Genomic DNA, 16019 nt, shown 5'->3' with positions numbered 1-16019 from the left:
CTGTCTCCCCCTTTTAGACTGTGAGCCCACTGTTGGGTAGGGACTGTCTCTATATGTTGCCAACTTGTACTTCCCAAGCGCTTAGTCCAGTGCTCTGCACACAGTAAGCGCTCAATAAATACGATTGATGATGATGATGATGATTGGCCGGTCCCCACCCCCCTCGCCCATAGCCCTGGCCCGGGGCCCCGCCCCTCCTTCGCTGCCCGGGGCTAGTTGGCGAGCCCGCCTCTCCGAAGCAATTAGCACGAGGAGTCCAGCCGGCTCGACGCTAATGCGCTTTCATTAAGTGGGAGCGATCTTAATGATAATAAAATGGCACATTTAACATTCAAACATTGAGCGGGCTTCTGAGCGAGAGTGTCTCTCCCCGGGATAACAGCTCCATCTTCATAAGGACCTGACAATGCACCTTAATGAGGCCCGGACCCAGCCCTCGGCCTTTGGCATCAGGTAACGTGAGGTTGGGGGAGTGATGGGGAGACCAGAGGGAAGGAGTTGGAGGATCTGAGCTGAAAAGAACCAAAGCCAGAACACTTGACGGAAATTGAAGACATTGGCCGATTCCCCTTCAAAGAGGGAGACTCTGAGCCCACTGTTGAGTAGGGACTGTCTCTATATGTTGCCAACTTGTACTTCCCAAGCACTTAGTACAGTGCTCTGCACACAGTAAGCACTCAATAAATACGATTGATTGATGGATTGATTGATTGATTTGACTACAAAAAAATAGAACCCCAGAGGTTGTCAACCATCTCCCTGCCTCTAAGTTGGCTTCCTGGAACTGGGTCCAAGCACACTAAAGACTCTTTCCTTTCTTAAAGATACCCAAATGAGGAATTTTTGTATGGTATTTGTTAAGCACTTCCTATGTGCCAGGCACTGTACTAAGCCCTGAGGTAGATACAAGTTAATCAGGTTGGACACAGTCCCTATCCCTCATAGGGCTCACAGACTTACTCCCCATTTTACAGATGAGGTAACTGAGGCACAAAGAAGTTAAGTGACTTGCCCAAAGTCACACAGCAGACAAGTAGCAGAGTCGGGATTAGAACCTAGGTCCTTTTAACTCCCAGTTCCATGTTCTATCCACTAGGCCATGCTCCTTCTACTAGATCCCACAACTTCCCTCAGTTTCATTCCTAGGTTTCCCTCACCTGACATCTGGGAAGTTCTTTCTATAGTCTAACTTTTGGTCTGGGGTCCCCTGGGTCCTTTGATCTCTCTCTCTCAGAAGGGGGAAGAGAATTAGAACAGGGAAAAGTGGTGGTTTGGGGACTCTCCCAGGACAACAAACTGGGTGGCATGCCTTGAGGCAGGCAATGTTGAAACCACCTGCCAAGGAGAAGCTGCCCAGAGGGGTCCTGGGCCGGCTCTGCCCAGGGCAGTCACAGGCTGGCCTTGCCCAGGCCGCAGAAACGGGAGATCCGAAATGGTGCCAGATCGTGGGATGGATCCCTGCCCAGGCTGAGCTCACACAGGAACTTCCCGACCAGTGGGGACAGCTTGAAGCCATGCCCTAGTAAGAGGGAAAGCTGGCATCAGTCCCCAGCTCTACCCCATGCTGTCCCAGATGCCACCCGCCAACCTCACCATCCGCTGCTTCTTTTAATCCCCAGGCCCTTTGGGCTCCCTCTGAACTCTTTCAACACCAGCTTCAGGCCCACCCTCCCACCTGATTGTAGGGGATTGCCCTCCTCTACCCCTCTCGGCCCTCCATTCCCTCCTTGCTCCCACCTGACGACCCCTCTTGGCCTCCCGACCACCCGGCCTCTCTCTGCCCTCACCGGAGAATCCCGCTCCAATGATGATGTTGGGATGAGTTGGGTGGCGATCCAGGATGAAGTGTCCATCTGGAGTGTTCTGTGGGGGAGAAAATAAGTTATGGAGGAGGTTTGTGGGGACATGGAGGGAGAGTCTCAGGGGTGCTGGGTGGGGGGGGAACGATGCAAGGTGGGGATTGGGACGCAAGCTCTGCAAAGGGTTCAGGAGACTGGGTGACTGCCCAGAAAGGGGGCAAAATTAGGTCATGCTGGCAAACAGGTCATGCTGCCCCCAGGTGCCGCTATGTCAAGGGTCCCAATCGTAGTTCTGGGAAGTGGAGGCTCAAAGAGGCTAGTGACTTATGTGAGGTCACACAGCATTTAGGGGTCCAGAAAAAGAAGCTGGGTCCCCAGCCCTCAGTCGGAGGCTCAGGCACCCCCAGGCTTTGCCTCTGAAAGCCCAGGCCTGACTCTAGACTCGCCTGATCCCCGGCCCCCAGCCGAGGCCCCTCACCGTGTACATGCAGCGGTCTACCACCGCAGGCTCGGGCTGCAGGCCGGGCAAGTAGTCCCTCACAAAGTCACTGAGGATCTGGATGTCAGAGGTCACCGATGGACAGTCAGGCTCCTCGGGGTCCTCCTCATTGCCATGGTGATAGCAGACCTGGCACCCAGTCAAAGCAACGAGAGTCTGGTCCTTGCTCTTCTGTTGCCCACTACCCTCCTCACTCCCTGGGGCTGATGGTTGGGCAGGAAAGGATTAGGGGATGATATATCCCCTCCACATATGGATGCCTGAGGGCATGGGTCAGCAGGAACTAACTGCCACCCCCTTGGCCGCTGCCCCCTGCCCCTGGCCAGAGCACCAAACCCAGAGAGGGTGCTCATTGTCCATGCCCAGCCCAGGTTAGCGAGGGCAGAGCATGGCAAGGGCATCCAGAGAGCAGCTGGGGACCCTTGTGGTGTTCCCAACCCCTGGCCCCTCCCACTCACCTTCACCAGCCCCGGGTACTCCCCTGCGGGCAGCCCGTAGATGTGGTGGGGAGCTGGGCCCAGGTTCACCCCTATGAAGCAGGGAAAGCCACTGGCTGCCCCATAGGTGCCAGGTTCCTTCTCCCGCCAGTAGCACACATTGATGCGAAGAGTCTGTGGGCAGAGGAGGTGGATGGACCGGGAATGGGGAGGGAGGGAGGGATGCTTGAGGCCCCCCGCCCTCTGGGGAGCGGAGCGTCTGAGGGATTAGGCAGGGGAGAACTGGTCACCCAGATTGAAGTGGGACAATCCCCAGCTTTCAGGATCTGTTGTTCTAATAACGGCGTTGTGTGTTTTGTTGCTCGTGCAAAGCTGAGGATAGGTCGGCAGAGGGTGTCTGGCAGAGGGATTCCGTAGTGCTGTCAGCCGCCACCCTTCCTGGCCCTGCTGGGCATGATGACTGTTTGGATCCCACTGGGCTCTGCCCAGTCTCCACTGCCACTTAATCGCCTCATCCCTCGTTGCCCTTGTGGGCCATGAATGCAGACAGAATGGGGATTGAGGGTGGCAGGCCTGGGGTGATTTTTGCCCCAACACCAGTCTGCCCCCTGCTGGACCAAACTGGTTACCTGAAGAGGCAATTGGAGTCCCAGGGGAAGGAGAAGGCGATTGGTCCAGGGTCCTGCAGTAATCACCAGGTTCTTGGCGTGATATGTCCCGGAGCTTGTTGTCACGGTAACCGGGAACCCCGGCTCTATCTCCAGCACCTTCTCCCCGTCACGCACCACGCCTCCCAGCTGTCGGACGGCATCCTGGAAGGGGCAGGGGGAGGAGAGATGTGCCCACCGTCTGTGGGTCTGGAGATCCATGCCAGGTCCGTTGAATGGGCAGAAGAGAGTACCCCAAACCTGTCATTTGCTTCCCAGGCTCATTGGAGCAGGGGAATGGCGGGGAGGGGTTTGTCAGTCCAGGGCAGGAGCAGTCGGGGGTGGGGCGGTGTCAACATTGGCACCTGGTGGGTGGGAAGGCCAGGCAAGCTGGGGCTGGTGGGCCCCCTTGGCGGAGCCTGAAGGGAATAGTTTTCTCTTGCCAGGATTGCGGTGTCCAGGGACTTGATCAGGTCCCTGCTGCCCTTGCCCCTCCAGCTCAGAGCCTAGAGGGGCCCAGCCCTCCCCAGGCCACCGGGCATCACCTGCAGGGCCCTAAGGGCTTTGTCTGCAAACAGCACACCCCCGCTCTGCTCCAAAATCCCTTCTTCGCCCCCTGGCACCCTGATCCCAGGAAAGCGCCGCTGCAGCTCCTCAGGGGGCAGGGCCTGGTGGGTAATCCCGTGCTGGGCCAGGGAGTCCCGCAAGGCCTGGAACTCGGGGTTCTCCGCTCTTCCCAGCACCAGCAGCCCCGTCTGCCTGGGAGAAAAGAAGTTGGGAAAGGGCACTGGGGTCACAAGCTTAGGGAGACTTGACCTCTGACCCCGAGGCTCCCTGCAGGCTCCAGAGCATCGGGACCCAACTTTCAGGGCACTGGACACTCAGAGGAGGCCTGATTTGGATGTGGACATCCAAGCTCCCACAAACATTCCTAACCCGTTCGGGGATCTGACACCTTTCTCCCCCTAAAGTGTCCTCCTGCTCTCCTATCTCCCCCTCCCCTATATCTCTCTCTCCCTATTCTCTTTCCCTTTTCTCTATCCCTTTTTCTCTCTATCCCTTTTATCTCTGTCCCTTTCCTCTCTCTCCCTGTCTCTCTTTCTTTTCCTTTCTCCCTCTCTTCCTTTCTCTCTCCCTCTCCCCCTTTCCTTTCTTTCACTCCCTCTCTCTCTCTCCCTTTCTCTCCCCGCACTTCCCCTCTCTGACATCTGTTTAACAGTTGCTCTTTCTAGCTCTCTGCTTCAATCTCCATCTCTTTCTCCATAGGTCTCTTCCTCTACCTGTCTCTCTCTAGCTCTCCCCCTGCCTCCTCCACTCTGTTTCCTCTCCTCCCCCACCCTCGTATCTCATCCCCCTTCCCTCCTCCTCTCTCTTTCCCAGCCTGGTTTCAAACAGGCGCCGAGCCCAATGACACAGAAGCCAAACCCTGTTCTGGTCCCACCCCTTGGTGCCCAGTGACTGCCAAACACCCCCCGGGCACCACAAGTAACGTGGTAATAGCCTGTAATGGCATAGCACGGATATTACACGCTCCCGAATCCCACATTATCCGGTCGAGGGATTAAAGGGAAGAAGGGCGATGAGGGGGAGGGAGGGAGGGACACAGAGGGCCCAGGGGCTGGTGTCAGTACACAGAGCTGCGCAGCGAGCACAATCCATTAGCCATGGCCCCTGCCCACCCTTGCCCTCAGCGGGTAGCTCCCTCTGCGCCTTCCAAGCTCAGCAGGGGAAAGAGGCTGCGGAGATGGAACCAACAAACATCTCCAGGGTTGGCAGATGCCTTGTTTAAGTGGATGCCTGGATCAAGAGAAGTGCCCGGGCATTTCCTTGAGCAGAGGTCATGAGAGAGGGAGAACCGGCTGCACATGGATCCAATAGAGTGCCCACTCCGGCGGGCACTGCGTAGGGGCTCCTTGCCCTGTGGACAGGCAGGGTAGGGGCCCCCGGGGTGCTGGGAAGAGAATGAGCCCATTGCTGTATGCCCTTGGCACTGCCAGCCTATGCAGTGAAATTTAGGAGGAATTGAGGATTGGGAAGGAGCAGCAACATGGCCTAGTGGAAAGAGCACTAGCCCGGGAGACAGGGGGTTTGGTCTCTAATCCTGCCTCCACCCCTTGCCTACTCTGTGACCTTGGGCAAGTCACTTCATTTCTTTGTGCCTCAGTTTCTTCATCTGAAAATGGGGATTCAATATCCATTCTCCCACCTTCATAGACGATGGGTCCCTGTGGGTCAGGGACTACATCCAAGCTGCTTATCTCATACCTCGCACTTGGCATGTGCCAACGCTTCATGAATACCACAATTATTAGTTGATTAGAAAGGGATGAGCCTAAATTGAGATGGAGGTGATGGAGGGGGGCCCTCGCCACTGCTACAGAAATGGCTGATGCCCCAGGGACAGGAAGTGCTCATAGCCCAGCCTCCCCTCAGGAAGGGCTCTGGTTCCAGACAGATTTCCCTCCTGCATCTCCCCTTTCCTCTACCAGTTTCCCGCTCCAGACCTGCCCACACTAAAGCGGGTCAGGATGATCCAGCCCTTTCATCTGCTAAATTAATCCATGCCAACTGCAGGAGATTAAATCCTCCGGAGAGAGGGAGACTGCTTCCTGCTAGTTGGCACATGCCAGGCAGGTTGCCTTGCCAGTTCTATTGGCTTCGGCCCAGACCCCACCGGGATCAGGTAGCTTTCTCTGACCTCTCCCATCAACCCCACTTCAAGCCCTGATACTCTCTAGGGATCCCTAATCAATCAATCAATCAATCAATCAGTCGTATTTATTGAGCACTTACTGTGTGCAGAGCACTATACTAAGCGCTTGGGAAGTACAAGTTGGCAACATATAGAGACAGCCCCTACCCAACAGTGGGTTCACAGTCTAATCCTGCTCTCCACTCCTGGGTGACAGCTAGCGAGGCAGGAAGTAAAGTGACAGGGTGTCCGTGGAGTGGGTAGTTGTCAGTCATATTTACTGAGCACTTACTGTGTGCAGAGCACTGTACTTAGCACTTGGGAGAGTACAATATAACAATAGACACATTCCCTGACCACAACAAGCTGCTGGGCAGTGCAGAGGGTGGGAGGAGCAGGATTTTTGGTTTTTTAAAAATAGTATTTGAGCGATTCCTATGTGCCAGGCACTGGGGTCTTGTCTTATGCCATCGAGTCATCTATGACCCATAACGATGCCAAGGACACATCTCTCCCAGAATGCCCCACTTTCATCTGCAATTGTTCTGGTAAACACTGGGGTAGATACAAGATAATCAGGTTGGAACCAGTCCATACCCCACATGGGGCTCATGCTTTTAATCCCCATTTTACAGATGAGGGAACTGAGGCCCAGAGAAGTGAAGTGACTTGCTCAAGGTTACACAGAGGGCAAATGGCGGAGCCGGATTAGAACTCCGGTCCTTCTGACTCCCAGACCGATGGTCTATCCACTAGACCATCCTGTTAGGGTTATGGGCCCATGAGCTACCTGCCCTAGATAAGCCCGGGACAACTGGGGAAGGGTTGAGGGTGGTCCAAAAGGGCCTGGCTGGGCTCCTGCAAGGTTTTCTATCCCTGACCTCTCTTCATTCTTCACCCCAAAATCTTGGCAGCCCAGTACTCCAGAGGCCTGGAACTTCCATGGAGGGAGGCAGCGTGGCCTGGTGGAAAGAGAATGGGCCTGAGAGTTGGGAGATCCAGATTCTAATCCCACCTGTGCCTCTGGCCTGCTCTCAGACCTTGAGCGAGTCTCTTCCTCAGTTTCTTCATCTGTAAAATGGACATCGAATATCTGTAATTATCATTATTGTATTTGTTACTATGTGTCAAGCACTGTTCTTAGCACTGGAGTAGATATCCATTAATCATTCATTCACTTATTTGTATTTATTGAACACTTACTGTGTGTGAAGCACTGTACTAAGTGCTTGGAAAGTACAATTCAGAAATGAAGAGAGAAAATCCCTGCCCACACTGGGCTTACAGTCTAGAAGTGGGGCGTAGTCCCTGTCCCACACGGGGCTCACAGTCTAAGTAAGAGGGCGACTGATATAGAATCCCCATTTTACAGCTGAGGTAACTGAGGCACAGAGAAGTTAAGTGATTTACCCAGGGTCACCCAGCAGGCAATTGCCAGAGTCAAGATTAGCATGCAGGTCCTCTAACTCCCAGACCTCATGATTTTTCCTCTAGGCCACTCTGCTTCTCCCACCCTTTTAAATGGGAAGTCCCACTTGGGACCTGGCCTCTGCTATATAATAATAATAATAATAATAATAATAATAATGGCATTTATTAAGTGCTTACTATGTGCAAAGCACTGTTCTAAGCGCTGATTATATCTGATTAGTGCTGAGCCCAGAATAAATGCCTAATGAAACACTGTTACTATCTGTGCTGGAACAGAACCACCCAGACCCAGCAGGGAGAGGGGTAGCCCACCCAGGCCTACCGGCGGAATTGGAGATCAATCACTGGCCCAGCTTCCCCTCAGCAGGATGGAGATGGAAGTATTGACAATTACTTAAATGCTCATTTCCTTAATGGTTCTCCCTCTCTCCCAGTCTACAGGCCACCCATTCTGCTTCCATGGCCCGCTTGGCTGGACTGAGGAAGGAGAGGTGAGAAGGGGTGGGGGCCGGGGCCCAGGCTCTGTTCTGGGGGAGAAGGGAGCGACTGACTCATGTGAGTGGGGGAGCAGGGAGGAGGCTGGCCTCCCTCAATCAATCAATCAATCAATCAATCGTATTTATTGAGCACTTACTGTGTGCAGAACACTGTACTAAGCACTTGGGAAGTACAAGTTGGCAACATATAGAGACAGTCCCTACCAAACAGTGGGCTCACAGTCTAAAAGGGGGAGACAGAGAACAAAACCAAACAAACTAACAAAATAAAATAAATCGAATGGAGGTAGGCCCCATGTCACTCCCACAGGTGCAGGAGGGACCGGGGAGGGATGGGAAGTAGCGGGCAGGGGAGCTGCGGCCTGGAAGAGGTTCAGGAGCTTCGTCATTTGGGGCCCCGGGTGAACAGGAGCCACCCTGGACATTGGGAGTGGGCCGGGCAAGCACCCGTGAAGTCCCCTTCTGCCTCTGAGACCTTTACTTGTGTCCGGGTGGAGATTAAACCCAAATGATTCATTCATTCATTCAATAGTATTTATTGAGCGCTTACTGTGTGCAGAGCACTGTACTTAGCGCTTGGGAAGTACAAGTTGGCAACATATAGAGACGGTCCCTACCCAACAGCGGGCTCACAGTCTAGAAGGGGGAGACAGACAACAAAACAAAGCATATACAACAAAACAAAACATTGCCTCAAAAGCCCTCTACCCAAGTCTCAGCACCCTATAGAATAATGGGAATTTTCTGCCCCATCCTGCACCCTACAAATAATTTATTATTATTATTATTAATGGTATTTGTTAAGCACTTACTGTGAGTCAACCACTGTATTAAGCGCTGGAGCAGATACAAGATAATCAGGTTAAACATAGTCCCTGTCCATATGGGGCTCATCATCAAAGGGGAAGAAGAAGAAGAAATATTGAATCCTCGTTTTACGGTTGAGGTAATTGAGATCCAGAGAAGTTAAGCGATTTGCCCAGGGTCACCCAGCAGAGGAGTGGAGGAATTGGTATTAGAAGCCAGGTCTCCTTATTCATTCAATTGTATTTATTGAGTGCTTACTGTGTGCAGAGCACTGTACTAAGCGCTTAGGAAGTACAAGTCGGCAACATATAGAGGCGGTCCCTACCCTACAACGGGCTCACAGCGTAGAAGGGGGAGACAGACAACAAAACAAAACATGTAGACAGGTGCCAAAATCGTCGGAACAAATAGAATTAAAGCCATATGCACATCATTAACAAACTAAATAGAATAGTAAATATATACTCTTTCCGCTAGGCTGTGCTGCTTCATTTATTTATTTAGAGAAGCAGCGTGGCTCAGTGGAAAGAGCCCGGGCTTTGGAGTCAGAGGTCATGGGTTCAAATCCCTGCTCCGCCACTTGTCAGCTGTGTGACTTTGGGCAAGTCACTTAGCTTCTCTGGGCCTCAGTTCCCTCATCTGTAAAATGGGGATGAAGACTGTGAGCCCCACGTGGGACAACCTGATCACCTTGTAACCTCCCCAGCGCTTAGAACAGTGCTTTGCTCATAGTAAGCGCTTAATAAATGCCATCATTATTATTATTATTCGAATGGCAGATGTTTCTCCGCCCGCGGCCCCTTTTCTTCTTCCTTCCCTGAGCTCCAAGCCCTCGCTTCCTCTCTTTTCCTTTATCAACGCTTCATCCCCCTCCCTCCAAATCCCCTCCTATTTCTTCCCCCCTCTCCCTCCACCCGACTAGGTGCTTCTGACCCACTGCCAAATCCAAGCCCTGTCCTCCTTGTCTCCCACCCGGCCCCAAAGCAGCAAAGAGAGAGAGACAGAGAGAGAGAGAGAGAGTGAGAGTGAGTTTCGACCACTGTCCATCCTAACAAGCTGTGCTTATTTACTTTAGCGTAGGGCGAGCTGGCTGCCTTGGGTTGGGATAAATCTGCAATTAGCTGCCCCGGTTGTATTTGCATAATGGCTTTCGCATTGTTCTTAAGCTAATGGTGTTTCTGCAACACAACGGCAACCTCTGGGCTTCCCGGCCATTAAAGTTACTGCCGCCGCCCCGTGGGGCCACGGAATCAATTTGCGGAGCTCGGAGAGGGCCCAGGGGAGGGATACGGGATGCGGTGATGGGGGGCTCGCCTTGCACTGAGGAATTTGCGTTTAGATTCCCCCTCTCGGCCCTCCTTTCTCAAGAAAGCAGGCTTGAGAAAATGCAATTTAGGGCTTCGGCTCCTTGGGAAGCCGGCCTTGGGCTGGTAAAGTGTTTGCAAGGGTGTCTGCAGGGGGAAGGGGCGAGTGGAGATCCCCTGGGGACCTGTGGTTTCCACTGAGGTCAACGCCTATGGACAAAATCCTAACTAATAATAATAATGGCATTAATTAAGCGTTTACTATGTACAAAGCACTGTTCTTATCCCTGGGGAGGATACAAGGTGATCAGGTTGTCCCACGAGGGGTTTACAGTTTTAATCCCCATTTTACAGATGAGGTAACTGAGGCACAGAGTGCCAGCGCTTAGAACAGTGCTTTGCACATAGTAAGCGCTTAATAAATACCATCATTATTATTATTAAGTGACCTGCCCAGAGTCACACAGCTGACAAGTGGCGGAGCAGGGATTTGAACCCATGACCTCTGACTCCCAAGCCCGTGCTCTTTCCAGTTGGTATTTGTTAAGCGCTTACTATGTGCCAAGCACTGTTCTAAGCACTGGGATGGATACAAGGTTATTAGGTTGTCCCACTTGGGGCTCGCAGTCATGATCCCCATTTTACAGACAAGGGAACTGAGGCACAGAGAAGTTGCCCAACACAGCTGACAAGTGGCAAGTGACAAGCTGACAACTAATAACACCTGGAGTTTGGCAAGTGACAAGCTAAGTGATAAGCTGACAACTAATAACACCTGGAGTTTGCACCCTGTTTTTCTCTTTCCAAAGGTCCACTCCCCATCCTGGGAGCAGATGACCAGCTGGGAAGAGGCGTTGGAGGACTGGACAGAGGTGGGAAGGATGTTTCCATTCCAGTCCCAAGAGCTAACACTATGGCTCTTTTTTATTTTAAAAAATGGTATTAAGCACTTATTAGATGCCAGTCACTGTACTAAGTACTGGGTTAGATATAAGATATTTAGGTTGGACACAGACCAAGCCCCAAGTGGGGTTCGCAGTCTTAATCCTCATTTTACAAATGAGGTAACTGAGGCACAGAGAGGTTAGGTGACTTGCCCAAGGTCACACAGCAGACCCAGGGCAGAGCTGGGATTAAAACACGGGGCCTTCTAATTCCCAGGCCTGTGCTCTATCCATCAGGCTATACCGCTCTTGCTCATAACTCCTCTAGACTGTAAACTCATGGTGGGCAGGGAACGTGTCTACCACACTGTACTCTCCTAAGCACTTAGTACAGTGCTCTGCACATAGAAAATGCTCGGTAAATACAATTTATTGGTTAGTTTGGGGAGCAGCAGCCCAGGGTTGGCCCACTTGGTCTGGCTGGGCCTCCTAAAGCCTGGTGTCCCCCCACCCTAGGCCTCTGCACCCCACGTTAAGAGCCCCATTCAGCGAGACTCACCGTCCCACCTCCCAGTGGCTTACCTGCACAGCTGGATGCCCGCCTCACGTTCCAGCTGTGCCCATAGCTGGTAGCACTGGCCCATCATCCGTGTGTAGAAGTCCTCGGGATACACTTTCCGGATGATGCGGGTCTGCCCATGTGAGCTGCCTCGCGAGTGAGGGAGGGGGAACTGGGGGCAGAGAGGTGGACTGTTAGCCCTGCCACCCCACCTCCCTCCTGGCCTCCGTCCCACATGCTTCAGTGTGTGAGAAGCAGCGTGGCTCTGTGGAAAGAGCCCGGGCTTGGAAGTCAAAAGTCATGGGTTCAAATCCCAGCTCCACCAATTGTCATTCATTCATTCATTCAATCGTATTTATTGAGCACTTACTGTGTGCAGAGCACTGTACTAAGCGCTTGGGAAGTACAAGTTGGCAACATATAGAGACGGTCCCTACCCAACAGTGGGCTCGCAGTCTAGAAGGGGGAGAAAGCACTGTTCTAAGCGAAGGGGAGATTACAAGGTGATCAGGTTGTCCCACGGAGGGCCCACAGTCCTGATCCCCATTTTCCAGATGAGGGAACTGAGGCCCAGAGCAATGACTTGCCCAAAGTCACCCAGCTGACAATTGGCGGAGCCAGGATTTGAACCTCTGACTCCAAAGCCCGGGTTCTTTCCACTGAGCCACGCTGCTTCCCCATCTCCCCCCACTCCCCCTTGCCGCCTGCCCCCAATGTGACTTTGGGCAAGTCATTTAACTTCTCTGTGCCTCAGTTACCTCATCTGTAAAATGGAGATTAAAAAACTGTGAGCCCCACATGGGACAACCTGATCACCTTGTATCCTCCCCAGCGCTTAGAACAGTGCTTTGCACATAGTAAGCGCTTAGCAAATGCCATCATCATTATTATTATTATTATTATTCAGTGCCTCCTTTTACTCTGGGTGGCACCAGGCCAGGGCACAGGAGCTCTGGCCCTTTGGGAGGACCTCAGCGTAGGGGAGTCCCCTGGCCCAGTGCTGTCACTCCTTCTTCTCCCTTCCCATGAGCTGGTCGTCCGCCCGAGCCCTGGTGGTGGCCCTTTCCAGCCACCGAACATCATCATCATCAATCGTATTTATTGAGCGCTTACTGTGTGCAGAGCACTGGACTAAGCGCTTGGGAAGTACAAGTTGGCAACATATAGAGACAGTCCCTACCCAACAGAGGGCTCACAGTCTAAAAGGGGGAGACAGAGAACAAAACCAAACATACTAACAAAATAAAATAAATAGAATAGATATGCACAAGTAAAATAAATAGAGTAATAAATATGTACAAACATATATACATATATACAGGTGCTGTATACAGGTGTTATATACATATAACATGGTGCTGGGCGGGTCCGGCCGGATGGATCCAGACTCCGGCCTTCACGGCGGGAGAAGCTAAGCAAAAACCCAGGCAACCACAGTTGAGGCTGATGGTTCTATTTCTCGTATCCTCCTCATGCCATCAGTCTGAGGGGCCCAGGGGGCTTGGAGCCAGGAATGTCTGGGGGGAACCAAAGGATGGGGTGATCCAGCCCCAGTGTGGGAGGAACTAAAGGCCAGGAAGGGTCGGGCCTTGTTTGCCCCTAATCCTGTAGGATGGGGGTGGGGAGGGCTTGTCTCCTTTGTCAGAAAACTCATCTTTGTGTCTAACCTAATTCCTTCCTGTTGCGATTTAAATCCATCCTTCTTGGCTAATTACCTAAATTCAGGAAGTTCCTCCTGTAATCCACCCTCCAGGTAATCTGCTGGAGATTCAGCCCCAGGGGAGGCAGCCTGGAAGAGTACCCAGAGTGGGCACGGGTAAAAGAATAAGCCCACCGGGTGCCCAACCCGGCTTAAAAGACTTCAAAGTAGAAAGCGTATTTTTCTTGCAGCTCCATGGGGGCACTGGGCAGCATGGACTAGTGAATAGAGCATGGGCCCGGGAGTCAGAAGGACCTGTGTTCTAATCCTGACTCTGCCGTTTGTCTGCTGTGAGACCTTGGACAAGTCACTTCACCGTGCCTCAGTTACCTCATCTGTAAAATGGGGATTAAGATAGTGAGCCCCATTAGGAACAGGGACTGTGTCCAACCAAATTTACTTGTTTCCACCCCAGTGCTTAGTACAGCGCATGACACATAGCAAGTGCTTAAAAAAAAAACCACCACTGGGATCACAGGTGCACGGTGCCCAGGAATGGACATGGCCCACAGGTGCCAGTGCACCCCACCCCACCATGCCAGGACCAACCAGTTTTTACTTCAGCTCTTCTCAGCCTTCCAATTCAAGACCAATTGCAGGGCCAGGTTGGGGAGTGGTTAGTGCATGGGTGAAGCCCAGGAGTGGGGGCTCTGGGAATCTGCACGCACAAGGGAACAGCTCTGGAGTCAGACAAGCTGCAGGAAGGGGCCACGGATGCCCCGCGAAATGTCCACTTTCAAAATCAAAATCTCCCTTTGAAGACCCTGTCAAATCCAGGCCCTTGCACCCCCTCAAAAACACACACACACACACGCACGCACACACACATACACTCCCCCCTTCCAGCATACCTGCCCCCTGCCCTTCCCAGACCTCCTCTACCCAAGTACCCTGGCTTTCCTCTGAACCCGGCAGAGGCACCATGCCAGGGCCCAGAGTGGCAGAACGCCCCCTCACCGCCCCTCCCCTCCCCTGTGCTCAGCAAAGCCCCCTGGGCTGGAGAAGACTGCTGGGTAATGGAAAAGGTTTTTCTAATCACTAAAGCTCATTACCAAGGAGAGTAAATCACTAACGAGTGCAGAAGTGTTGGAAACAGAACGGAAAGGGACAGTGGGGACACGGTGTCAGGAGGCTGCGGGCTCTCCTTGGGGGTGGTGGCATATGTGTGTGTGTCCACCCGGCAGCCCCCGTCCCTGATCTCTGACCCTGAGAAGGGGGCTAAACTTTGGAGCGCTCCGGCTAAGAGCTCCTTTCCATTCCCCAAGTAACGGGAATGAGGGGAGAGTCACGAACTCTGCACTGTGAGCTCCTTGTGGTCAGGGAATGACACTGTTTATTGTTGCATTGCACTTTCCCAAGCGCTTAGTACAGTGCTCTGCACACAGTAAGCACTTAATAAATACAATTGAATGAATGAATGGTGTTGGTGCACTGAAGGGATGGGGGAGTGGGTTTTGGGAACCGTGGGGTAGAGGGGCAGGAGTGGGGGGCCGTCAGGGTCACCCCAGACAAATGAACAGCATGACCTCGTGGATAGAGCACAGGCCTGGCACTCAGAGGTCCTGGGTTCTAATTCCAACTCCATCACCTGTCTGTTTTGTGACCTTGGGCAAGTCGCTTCACGTCTCTGTGCCTCAATTCCCTCATCTGTACCACGGTGCTTTAAGACTGTGAGCCCCCACGTGGGACACGGATTGCGCGCAACCTGATTAGTTTGTATCTACCTCAGTGGATAGAACAGAGCCCCGGCACATAATAAGCACTTAAGGAAACCCATTTAAAAACAACAAAAGAAAAACCTCCAGTTACCAGCAGCTCAGACTCGTCCTAGGTCTAGGCTGCAGCTTGTGCTGTGGCTTTGTCCTCTGTCTCTGAGCTGTGGGTGGAGATTGAATAAATGAATCTAGGCTAAGGGGGGAGGGGAAGGAAAAGGCCGGGGTAGGGGGGGGCGAGTTCCTAGGCCTGTTGGAGAGGTGGGGAGAAAAAGAGGAGGCCTTACCTGTTCCAACAAGAGAACTTCTTTCTCCCGCTTGGCTAGGTGGTAAGCAGTGAAGGAACCCTGGATCCCCGCCCCTACCACGATGGCATCGTAGAGAGCCCTGCCAGGGGCACTGGACACTGCCATGGTCTTGTTCTTCCAGCACTGCAGTGGAGGATCGCAGTCAAAGTCCAGTTTTCACCCTGGCCAAAGTCTGTTGTTCTCAAAATGCCCTGGGGCCGCACATCCCCCATCACCCGCCTGCAGCTCCCTGCCCGCGTTCCCCAGCAAAGCAGGTCACGGGGTCGGATTCCGGACCCGGGGACACGGAGACGGGGCCTGGCTCGGTTCCCAGCCTCACCCCTGCCTCCCTCCCTCTTTCTATTCTCAGCTCCATCATTGTCATGCAAATGATCCCTTCTTGTGCCACCTTCCTGCCTCATTATGATCTTTGTCTCGGACCGCCGGCCTTGGAATTTCAATACCTTCTAGGCTCAGGGCCTTCTGGCTCAGCCCTTGGTCCTTCTCAGTCTAATTTCGGAGGAACTGGGACAGCTAACACCCGCCGCACCCCCTGCATCTCCCCTCTGGTTCTTCGGTCCCCTCGGTTCATCAGCGTTCACTCTGCCCCGGGCCCTGGGGGAGCTGGCTGGCCTGGCAGCACTGTGAGGGGGATGAGGAGGAAATCAGGTGGGTCACTGTGGAGGAAGGGAGGAGTGGAAGGGAAAATCTATCTTCATCTGCAGCCCCAGGGAGAGAGATGGCTGGTCAGTCAAGCAACTGCTT

The 16019-nt window shown here is 53.0% G+C and overlaps 1 protein-coding gene and 1 long non-coding RNA gene across 4 annotated transcripts; one reads left to right on the top strand and one right to left on the bottom strand.

Moving 5' to 3' along the window:
• Positions 1–1025: 1025 nt before the first annotated feature.
• Positions 1026–15457, bottom strand: PIPOX (pipecolic acid and sarcosine oxidase). 3 transcript variants are annotated; one of them, XM_038759803.1, is made up of 8 exons: positions 15255–15380; positions 11580–11728; positions 3928–4141; positions 3365–3547; positions 2757–2909; positions 2278–2427; positions 1788–1863; positions 1027–1519 (listed from the first exon to the last, which is right to left on the bottom strand). In XM_038759803.1, the coding sequence occupies exons 1-8, from the start codon at positions 15378–15380 to the stop codon at positions 1389–1391; spliced, it is 1182 nt and encodes a 393-aa protein (XP_038615731.1). In that variant the 3' UTR covers positions 1027–1388. The 3 variants fall into 3 exon arrangements, with proteins under 3 accessions (XP_038615732.1, XP_038615731.1, XP_038615733.1); XM_038759805.1 differs by lacking the exon at positions 15255–15380 and adding an exon at positions 15065–15132; XM_038759804.1 differs by lacking the exon at positions 2757–2909 and having other exon boundaries at positions 1026–1519; positions 15255–15457.
• LOC119939651 lies at positions 7964–15350 on the top strand. Its single transcript, XR_005454685.1, has 3 exons — positions 7964–7996; positions 10923–10985; positions 15294–15350. It is a non-coding gene; the product is annotated as an uncharacterized LOC119939651 (long non-coding RNA).
• Positions 15458–16019: the final 562 nt, after the last annotated feature.

The sequence above is a fragment of the Tachyglossus aculeatus genome, chromosome 17 (assembly GCF_015852505.1).
Source record: "Tachyglossus aculeatus isolate mTacAcu1 chromosome 17, mTacAcu1.pri, whole genome shotgun sequence".
NCBI lineage: Eukaryota > Metazoa > Chordata > Mammalia > Monotremata > Tachyglossidae > Tachyglossus > Tachyglossus aculeatus.
The sequence above is the reverse complement of the archived record's forward strand: the minus strand, read 5'-3'. Positions and strand labels throughout refer to the sequence as shown.